Source organism: Miscanthus floridulus, chromosome 17 (genome assembly GCF_019320115.1).
Source record: "Miscanthus floridulus cultivar M001 chromosome 17, ASM1932011v1, whole genome shotgun sequence".
NCBI classification, from domain to species: Eukaryota; Viridiplantae; Streptophyta; class Magnoliopsida; order Poales; family Poaceae; genus Miscanthus; species Miscanthus floridulus.
The window spans coordinates 88,976,557-88,987,747 of NC_089596.1; the positions used below are offsets into that span (position 1 = coordinate 88,976,557).

At 45.5% G+C, this 11,191-nt stretch overlaps 1 protein-coding gene, 1 non-coding gene and 1 pseudogene across 2 annotated transcripts; all 3 read right to left on the minus strand.

Annotated features, from left to right (window-relative positions):
• Window positions 1-1,563: 1,563 nt before the first annotated feature.
• LOC136518285 (large ribosomal subunit protein bL28c-like) lies at window positions 1,564-2,667 on the minus strand. Its single transcript, XM_066511923.1, has 2 exons — window positions 2,191-2,667; window positions 1,564-1,923 (listed from the first exon to the last, which is right to left on the minus strand). The coding sequence occupies exons 1-2, from the start codon at window positions 2,363-2,365 to the stop codon at window positions 1,691-1,693; spliced, it is 408 nt and encodes a 135-aa protein (XP_066368020.1). The 5' UTR covers window positions 2,366-2,667; the 3' UTR covers window positions 1,564-1,690.
• Window positions 2,668-2,823: 156 nt separating this feature from the next.
• On the minus strand, window positions 2,824-3,020 carry LOC136519268 (U2 spliceosomal RNA). The gene has a single exon (XR_010774822.1). It is a non-coding gene; the product is annotated as a U2 spliceosomal RNA (small nuclear RNA).
• A 1,756-nt stretch (window positions 3,021-4,776) lies between these two features.
• LOC136517846 (cationic amino acid transporter 2, vacuolar-like) lies at window positions 4,777-10,438 on the minus strand (annotated as a pseudogene).
• Between the last annotated feature and the right edge of the window lie 753 nt (window positions 10,439-11,191).

Here is an 11,191-nt window from a genome sequence, read left to right on the forward strand (position 1 = left end):
CACGCCCTGACTTGGCATTTGTTACCGGGTTTTACTTGGCAGATTCCAGAAGAATTCTGGAATAGAACACTGAAATTGATAAAGAAAGTCTTACATTATTTGCAAGGAACGAAAGGCCTCATGATGATATATGGAAGATCTGATTCACTCCACATGGTGGGATATTCAGATTCTGATTATGCGAGAGTGAATACATATCCAGACGTGGATTTTCTATCATCTCGCAAAGGAGAGCTATTTTATAGAAAAGCTCAAAGCAAATTATCACTACATCGTCCACAATGTATGACAGTTTGTAACGTGTTATGAGGCAACGGGCAGGTGAACTAACTAACGAAGTTCATACCCGGTTTAAAGGTGGTTGACGACATCTATAGACCACTTAAAGTAATACTGCGATGATAATCTGGCAGTACAGTATGCTCACAACATAAGTCAAGTGGTGCTGCCAAACACATTGACATAGAGTATTATGTTGTGAAAGATAAAGTCCGAAATCAAGTCATAAGTCTTGAGCATATAAGAACAGAAAAGGATGCTCGCGGATCCGCTTACAAAAGGCTTACCACCCAACATGTTCAGAGGACTTGGTGTTCAGAGAACATATAGCTAGCTTGGGTTTAAGGGAAAGCCTAAAATATTCCTGGACAATAGAAGGCCCAAAGATAAGTATCTATTTCAGAACAGAGTAGTGAGTTGTAGCTGTTAAGTCTATCGGCAATGGACCGTGACGATGAGACATGCTCTATGAGCTAATCTGTAATGGAATGAACAAAAGTAAATGATATGAAAGTGAAAGATGGAATGAGATCAAGGGGGAGAATGTTAGTTGATCTCCACCAATAGGCCCAACGGCCTATTGGGCCCTATCTCTACTCTCTGATCGGGGGAGCCCAACCCTAATTTGGTTGGAGGGCCCCTGTCGCACAACACACATAAAAGGAAGGTGGGGGTGAGGGCTCGAACTACGAGGTTGACCGGAGCCGCCACACCCACCTACAGACAAACCCTAATCCGATCCTAAAGCGTGCTGCCAGCGATGGGATGTGCCCGCCACCACCACCATCGCGTCTACAGGGTCACCGCCGGCGCCACTGAACTTCTCTCCACCGCGCTGGACGACTCCTACTACACCGCGGCACCGGCGTCTACGTTGCTGTGCCGCAAGGAGAAACGCAAAGGAGTTTTCCCGATCCTACGGTCACAGAGGTACACACATAGATCCTAACAGTAGCCAGCATGTATATGATGCATGGTGGGATGGAATGGAAGGTAAGGTGCAGACTGCAAGCATGTGCCAGAACACAATCTCTTCTCTTGGGCAGGAACGATTCATTCAAATTTCAATTCAATTTCTACTTCATCAGCAGCGAATTCGTGAGAGGACCAGCCGACCAGGTTTCTTAACTTTCTGCCATTGATCACGACTGTAGAATGGAGACCCGATCGATTCAGAGGAGGAAACCTTAGCTCCCAACACGAGACCAAAAACATATATGTGCAACCTCGATCTACCTACACTGATTGGTATGGTACACACATCAAACTGGGGAGGAAAGTAAATAAAGGAAATATAATGCTGTGATTTGATTGTGAAAGAATAGCAGGAGGCAGGCAGACAGACAGACGAGACGACCCCGTGAATGTCAATGCTAAGCTAGTGCCACACCACTAGTTTGTTTGGCTGCTCTCACTTCTTGTTGAGGTCGATGCCGGCCTTGCGCGCGACGGTGTCGAGGCCGTGCTTCTCGATGGTCTTGAGCGCCTTGGTGGAGAGGCGCAGCTTGACGAATCGCTTGCCGGCCTCCCACCACAGCTTCTTGTATTGCAGGTTCACGAACTGCTGCTTCTTCGTCTTGTGGTTGGAGAAGGACACCTTGTTGGCCCGGTTCGTCTTCTTGTCCGTGAACGGGCACACCCGCCCTGAACACACACAGCACACTCCATCATCTCGTCAATCAATCAGGTGCCGATTTATCTTTAAAAGAACAAAATGCTCTGAAGATTAGCTGAATCAGTTACTAGCAGAGGAGAGGCGGAGAAGAAGAATGGAACAGCCAAGACGGCTGAAGATTCAGATAAGAGCGGAGGAACCACGAAATCCTAAGGCTCGTGCGTACAGTAAATAAGGGAAGCAAACGAACAAGGAAACAACAGAAAATCAAATCGAAATCGAAATCGAAGACTTACGCGCGACAATGGGCTGGAGCTGCTGCCTCTTGGGGAGGAGGGCGACGGCGGTTGGAGTTGCGGCGCCGGCGGAGAGGGAGAGGCCGGCGAGCTGCGACGTGGCGAAGCCCGAGGAGGCCCTACGGGCGGCGGCGGGCATGGCGAAGGAGGAGCTCAACAGCGTGGCGGTCGCCATGGCGGATGGACGGACGGACGGGAATGGAATGGGTTCGTTGGATAAGCAATAAGCAAGAGGGATAAAAAGGAAGAGTCAGGCCCACCTGGGATCAGGCCTGCCGAGCCTACAAGTTCCTTTTCGGCCCGGTCCATTTCGCCCTCCTTCTCTAGTGATTATGGGCTGGGGGAACTACCATGAACAATTTCCTCTTATATATAGTATATATCTCTGGCTCTCTGCCTAATATTAAAGAGATAATAGTTTTTTTAATACAACTGGCTATCTGTAAGCGTGATAGTCAAATGGAAACTAAAGTTTAACATTTTAATTACAACTAATCACCTCTGTTAGCAAAGTTGAAACACAAACCAGCCCTGTGGTCACTGTTTACAGAAGTTTAACATTTTTTGGAATAAATTAGAACCTACCACCTCAGTTCACTGAGCCCTGGTAATCAAAATTTTAACTAGCATTGGTTGGGGTGCGCCAGGCCCTGCCAGCAATGCAACGGCTGGGCGACGCGCGAGGGCCCCAGTGGCAAGCCACTGTGGTGGACCCTCCCCCACAAAAAATAAATTTAATATCGAAGTGGGCACATGACCCACATATCAGATATTAAACTGATAAGAACAGATACTACACTTGATCTTAGCCAAAAGGCCGAGAAAGGTATGCTTTGGCCTGCTGCCCTGGGTCTCCTTGTATAGCCGAGTCCCCGCCTCCGTGCTGCTTGGCTGGGCGAGGTGGGACTGAAGGGGATGAAGCTGCACGCACTGCGTGGTGCGTGCGAGTTGCGAGCGTGAGACTGCTGCGTCGGTCCAGTGCTATATGTTAATGGGCTGCGGCTCAGCAGGCGTTGCCGCCTTCTCTACTTATTAGTTAGGCCCACTAGTAGCACATGCTCGAACTCTCCTAACAGAACGGGTGCTGCTTCATTTCATGAGTCTTTAAATTGAATCTTTTTTGTTTTTTTATTATAATTACTGTTTTATTTATACCGATCATTTCAGGTTTCTTTAAACCGGAGGAGACGAATGGTCTCACTTCAGATTTGACGGTACGATCGTACAAATGAAAATTGCCCCCAAAAAGTAATTTCTTTAAAAAAAATAGTGAATATCTCTTGTATGGAGTATTTGGTTTAGGAATCAAGCTATTTTAGACGGAGTGTGCGTCATGAATCTTAAATTTAGTAAAATGGTCATATTTCTCGTACTAATACTAATTACTAGTTTGTGAGGAATAAGGTAGCGATGGATCAACTTATTCCATTCCACAAACTAAACAAAAAACTAAAGAGTGAGATGATGATGAACTACTTCATTCCACAAACCAAACACCCAGCCGTAGTCATCCTCTTTAACCAAAAAAAAAAAAATCAGAAACTTACAGAGGTAACTGTAAACTGCTCCAGTAGTTTGTGCAATTGCCAGAGAAAGAAACAAGCTCATACGAGACTGGACACTGTACTTCTTTCGTACATGTGCCTGTCTATGTTCATTATCCTGGTCCTCCTTCAAAACTGCAGGGATCAGAAACCCCCAGACATCTTTGAGAAAACAGCTTCTGTAGTCGCCATGTGCTTTCATTTTCTGCTATCAAAATGTAAAAGAACTCTACCCAACATTGAACTACAAAGGTGATATGCGATGGTAGGCCATGCTTGCCAGTGAACTATGCTTCAGGCTCTAGAAGAAGTATATGAGGGCCCCAGCCACCAGCCATATGGAAACACGAATCCATGTGTGACTCCTGAAATCATTTGAGTTGAAACTTAAGGTCAAGATGATCTTCAGGATTCCGACAAAGCATAGATCGCTATCTGGAGATTCTGAGTTCAGACATCTCAATATATTGTAAACTAAATAGTTAAATTTTGTTTGGCTTCATAAAACAGCATATTATTAGCTTAAAAGAATATGTGTGTTGTCTGATCAAACAAACAGTCTTATGAAATTTGCACACCATGTAGACAATAGCAGGAATGTAAGCTATATTTTGCATAAAGGATGAACAAAAAAAAGATGGTTGTAAGCTATATTTCTTACCCGAGGTTCATAAGCAGGTATAAGTTGACGATGATGCAACAAATTGGAAGCAATGGGACCAACGGGCACATGAAGCCTAGGAGGGACATAGCTAATTTGAGATTGCATTGAATTGCAAAACCATATTTCTCACTCAGAGTTCATCAACTTTACAGAAATGCTAAATGTCCATGTTCCTTGGCTTGTACCTCCAGTTTGTCCCAAAAATCTCTTGTCTTGTCCAATGCACAAAAGCACAATAGAAGAACTCAACACTACCAATCCGCCTACAGTGCATGCAATCGTTTGCACACAACTATAGAAAGCAAAACAGGATCAGATGATGTTGCCTTTTCCTGGCAAAAGAAAATAATAATATGCAGTTGTGGTCACACTCTTCGAGCTCAAGGAACAGTGTTCACAATTACTTTGTTTGTGCACTGTAGATATTTGAAAGAGTGCCCGCAGGGATACAGGAGGTGGAGACCTATCACTTACAATGGCAAAAAGGAGACAGAAACCGCAGAAATCAAGATGATGGCTCCGACACATATCAATACTATGTTTCCAATGGCTTTCTGTCGCCTCACTTTGCTGGCTACCTCAATGACAGTAAGTGCTTCTTGAACTAATTCCAGATACAATGGGGGAAAAAGTCAGAAAACGAATTAGAGCATCTCTGTAATCATGAAGGTAAAGCTAGAAATGCTGTAATATGATATCTGAAATAATGGGATGCTGGTGCAGATACTTGCAAGCAATTCATACAAATTACAAATAATAATAAAACAAGTATATCAAGGAAGCGCTGCTAATGTGTCAGCCAGCTTCATTATCAAACAAGAAGAAGATGCAAGTTGCTAACGCGTTTCAAACGTTGCTGCCTTGCTGGTGCAGATAACTTGCTAACATATGAAGTTCAGCCAGCACCTTATTACAGTGTGAATGCAAGTTACTTGCTCATCATGCTCTAAGTGCCCAGAGAATGAAGCTAGTGACTCAGATGATCCTGCAAGAGCCACTTCCATTGGCATCTCATACGGAGGAGCATATCTTACTACTAAAACAGAAATGGCAACCGTAGTAAATGCCAATAAGGTTCCCACGCTTACCTGAACAAACAGATCAAGAAACTGTTATCAACTGGAGTACCTCTATATCCAGCATTGCTGCCATTTTTATATGATGATTAGCATATTACCATCCCTGCCAATTAGGAGACATCCATGAAAAAGGCCAGGATAGCAGCACATATGCCAATTAAGACTGTGCTCAAGATTGGCACTTGAGTTTTTCAATTAACATCTGAGAACAGTGGCGGGAGCAATCCATCTCTAGACATAGCCATTATAATTCTTGGCTGACCAAAAGCAACATGTAAACAATTATTAGTCAGCCATTCAAGGTTTAACTTTTGATAAACGATTCTTCCTCAAATGGAATATACGATGACCATGCTACATTTCTACTTTAAATAAACCTAATGATTACTTTGTTTGTGTTAGTTTGTTTGGGAAAACTGGTGGGTAACCTTCTCTCACCATTCCACTCTGTAGTAAACTGAATTCCACAGGAAGTACCTAATACTTTTACATATTACAACAAAACATACCCTCAAGATAGGCAAACATATTAATCATGCATGCCTTGTTACATATTTATTCACCACCATTTTCTCGGCAATTGTTACTAGACTAGTCTTGATGCCATGCTATCTGTAAGATTGGTGTATAATGCGTGGATATATTGCTTGAGCCCCTTGGGCTGATTATATAGGAGTACATGGCTTGGAGGGCAAATAGCCTCTCCTAGAGATAAGGAAGGTTATCCTAGGATTACAATCAATCCTAAACTAACCATATCCGGAGTTGCCTAATATACTCTAACACCCCCCCGCAGTCACAACGGGAGCGCGCAGACGATGAGACTCGAGAATAAGCCGAAGAGATGACATCCCCCCGCAGTCGCAACCGTCGATGTGCCGCAGATGTTGTGGCTGGAATGGGAGCCGAAGAGGCTTGTCAAGCAGATGGTAGCCCCTTAGTGCCGACGTAGCCGAGGTCGAGGTGGACGTGATCGAAGCCGTGGAGGAGGGCGCGGGTCCAAAGCGTCAGCGAAGGCGCCCGAATACACAAAATCAGCAGCTTCTTGCCGACAGGGTCAGCAGGACGATAGGCCGACTGCGATGGTAGATGGTGCAGCTAAAGAGCGCAACTGCATCTTCCTTCAACAATATCGGCGGCGGTGTCCGCGAGCGTGCGGCAATAGGCGCGGACTCGGACCGAGAGCCAGCGTGATGAGGACTAGCAGCATGGGTGGCGCCACCGCCTGAAAAGGCGGCGTCGCCGGCGAGGATGGCTGGATCACGAGTGTTGCCGCAGCAGCCTGAAGGGCACAACGACAACCTCGTCTTCGGGAGTGTCGAGGATGAAGCGATGACGAACGGCAGGGCGACGCAACCCGATCTCTGATCGGGAAAAAGAAAAAAAAACAGCAGCAGCAAGACGAACCTTGGGGTACAATCTCGGATGCCCCTAGCAATGCCCGGCCGTCCAGCGGCCGAGCAGCAGGGGGGCAGCGAGATGGGGCGAAGCCCCCACGGCGCGGCAACCCGCCAACGTGACGGAGGAGCAGCGCGATGGAGGGGCTGGACCGGCGAGGGAGGGGCGTTGCGCGGCCGTCGGACGCCCCCAGTGGCGCGGCGGTCAGCTCAGCGCCCCTACGGTTCTCCGCAGGCGCGCACTCGTGCTCAAGTGCAGCAGGATTGTGCTCAAGGGCAGCGGTGGTGGCGGCGCTAGAGGAGTAGATGGGGGCGCAAGGCCAGACGCTCGACAGGGGCGGCGAAGATGGCGGCACTCGCGGTGGATCCTGGCAGCGATGGGAGAGGTAGGTCCTGCTATTGTTGGTTGACCACGACGGCGCAACGGATCAGAAGGATCAGTCGCGCATCCTACGAGGGCGCTGCCCCCGGTGGAGATCGATCTCCCCGGGGCGGCGCGAGGGCAGTGGAAGCCGGAAGCCTAGGGTTAGAACCTAGACTCGTGATACCATGTAAGATTGGTGTATAATGCGTGGATATATTGCTTGAGCCCCTTGGGCTGATTATATAGGAGTACATGGCTTGGAGGGCAAGTAGCCTCTCCTAGAGATAAGGAAGGTTATCCCAGGATTACAATCAATCCTAAACTAACCATATCCGGAGTTGCCTAATATACTCTAACACTATCCACCTTATGGTGAACAGATCAATTTCAATGTGTTTGGTGAGATCATGTTGCACAAGATTGCTTGTGATGGTGACTGTTGATTTCTTTTTGTCATGTAACACCACATGTCATTTCTGAACACAAGCTCTGCCACCAAGCCCTTCTCATCATGCCACATTGGTCCTGGAACTACCTTGGCCTCCACCTCAGCTTCTATAATCTCCTCAATGGCCATGGACATCATGGTATCCTCCATAGCCACCACCATCAGAACCTCTGAAAGCTCCACTGCGGCCACCACAATTCTCCGTGAAAGGACAGCTGTAGCTCAGGTGTCCTTTCTGCACACAATTGTAGCATTTCCTGCCATCAGCTATGGTGACCTCAAGGTTTGGTGTCAGTTCTGGCCTTTGAGTCGCTCCTCTTTTGTTTAATTTTCTAAAAGATCATTAATGATCTCACATATTTCATTTAACTACAGCACATTTCAAAACAGTAGTTTTTGCATTTCTTTTACTCAGTCCTAACAGAAGCAGGAAAGTAACTGAAATGAAACGGGGAACTCGACAATGCTTTGGTTCATAAGTATACCTGGGGAAGAATACCGCCTATCAGGGATGCCACAAGAGCAAGAACAGCTCCACTGGAAACAACATACCTACAATTCAGTGGAGTAAAAATTGCTCAATAACTGACATAATACACAAGATGTGCAAATAACCTCCATCGCAGCTGGATCATTCAGCATTTCAGCTGGAAGGTAACATGGAACCTACTCGGCCCACTGCATCCCATATCGCGCAAACGCAGAAGAAATAGGGGTGTCCGGATCCATCGCGTGGTACGGCACCAAACCGACCACAACAGCAGAAACCATCATGTAGAGGAAGCAACACAGGGACAAGGACAGGCCCCATTCCCAATGGAAGATCGCGCCGAGGATTCTTTACCTGGAAATCACTTTGGCAAACCCAATTAAAGGCGATCATGTAACTGGTGCGCACAAGCTGGAGCAGCATTTACAGGAACACAAATGACATTTTGTACATGAATGTAAGCTGACCTCCTCGGCCGTACTAGCAACTGTGTCAAAGCCAATGAATGCGAAGAAGAGGGTTGCTGATCCAGAGAGAACTCCACTGACACCATTAGGGAAATAACTGTGTACCAGCCAAATAAGTTTCAAAATCTAAATAGGGGTTCAATGTACTGATTCGGCTATATGAATCAAGAAATTTTACATACCCTTCTGGCACTTTATAACCAACCCAGCCATTCCTGAATCCTAGCCATCCACCAGCACAGATGACAAAGAGCATCACTATGATATTTGCAGTGGTGATGATGCCTTCCACAGATGAGCTCTGATGAGGACATAGCTCATACTTGAGTGTATAATTTTAAGTTGAAAGTAGCCAACTGTTGAACTCCAGAACAAGTGGAGTCATAATTTCATAGAACAAGAAACATTTTAATCTATACTGGAGCACAAATGACGACACAAAAAGAGTGTGGCATCAACACATTTCCATATTACTATCTGTATTTATCTGATGGATAAATGTGCTTGTGTCTAGAAAGGGCACTAACACACAAAAGAAAAACCTAGATTGTAGAATCCACACCACAAAGGTTCATGTAACTGCATAGCTGAAACGATGGAGAACAAAATTTCCAAGACAAGTTGTAGGCTCAGTGCTAGTACCTCTTTAATTCCCAGACAGAGTAATGCAGTAACTATCAGAACAAGAATAGCAGCACATGGATCAAGTGGGGTGTCAGGCCCTTTGACATGCACTTGTGCTAGAAAGAACGGCAACTTATCTTGGCCACCGAAAAATAGAGCCTGAAAAAGGATATTGGTGACCTTGTTATGAAAAGATCACTTCTCTGAAGAGATAACTTAATATAATAGATAGAATTACCAAGTTTGGCGACATGCCACGTGCCACTGATGATCCGCCAATGGTATACTCAAGGATCAAGGCCCACCCAATCAGCCAAGCAACACTGGACATAGTTTGTCAGGAAGAAGAGCAAAACGCTAAGGTGAGAGAGGAACCGACGTTTCTCCTTATGATGGATACTAGTGTTCATGCACCACCACCAAGTAAGGCAGAGAGGGGGAAATAGCAAGAAACCGATGCCAATGTACATTTGCAGATGTACCTCTCTCCAATGCAGATATAGGAGTAGTGATAGGCGCTCCCTGCTGAAGGGAAACGGCAGGAGAGCTCAGCATAGCACAATGCTGAAAGCGCCGCGGCGACGCCGGCTATCAGGAAGGAGAGCGTCAGGCCTGGCCCGGTGTGCTCACGAGCCACGGTTCCAAATAGGACATAGATGCCGGCGCCAATCGTCGAACCGACACCTGAGGATCATGTGCGTATGTTGAAGTGAGGCACATCTTGCATTGCCTAAATCTGAGAGAGTAGTAGTAGATTCAGTGAAAGCACAAGAACCCTCTCCATCCAGAGTCAGGAAAGAGACTGTATGCCCACTGAAACTGAAGTCCGAACCCCCAAGGACCTGTGCGTACCGATGGCGGCGAGGTGGGGAACAGATAGCGTTCTGGCGAGGCGCTGGCCACCTCCCCTGTCGGCGTCTTCAGCCCAGCCAGCGGAGCTTGCCGTCGCCGGCTTCCGCCGCACCAGGCACTGCAAATTGGGCCAGGAGGGGCCTCCCATGGCCATGCCTGATCATCCAAGGGCTGAATTGATGCCGTTGGGAGAAAGGGGATGAAGAAACTCGAGAGATTGTCAGGTTGTTGCAGTCTCGTCCTCCGCAGATCGAGATCGCTGCTAGCGTCAAGCGAAAGGTGGTTGACCTTCTCTGCTCTCTATGGAAAAGGAGCCGAAAAAAAGTCTACTTAACCCCCTCCTTTCATACACGGTCCAAAACCATCTATTTTACCTACGGAGGTTTTTTTTTTTTTTACAGCGGTTGATACAGTAAAGTGAGTTGCTACAGTAACTTCTGTTTGCTACAGTGCTAGTGTGTTTGAATTTCTTTTTTTCGGTGAATCTTTGAAAAATCACAGTAAATCATAGAAAAATAAAAAATCTAATTTTATTGGACTCCACATAAGTAGATCTACATAGTGAATATATAATACGGTATGCTTTAGTACAAAATTTTTACTGTAGCCTTAGATTAATTGGAAAATCTAATTTTGTCTTTTATTAATTGAAATAATTCATAGCTGCAGCTTCTATGGTCTAATTGTGGTGAAATTTTTATGTTACCCTAATTATTGTATGCTTGAACTATAATAAAAATTTTGTACTCATTGCGCTATGTATAACTTAGTTATAGATAAATTCTAATTAATTACAGACAAAATTGGATTTTCCAATTAATCTAAAGCTACAAAAAAAAAATTTGTACTAAAGCATACCGTATTATATATTCACTGTGTAGATCTACTCATGTAGAGTCCAATAAAATTAGATTTTTCATTTTATGATTTTTCTATGATTTACTATGATTTTTTAAAAATTCACCGAAAATAAATAAAAATAAAAATTCAAACCCACCATTACTGTAGCAACCCACCGTTACTGTACTATCATTGTTACTGTATCAAAACCGTCGCTGAAAACCGCCCAGAG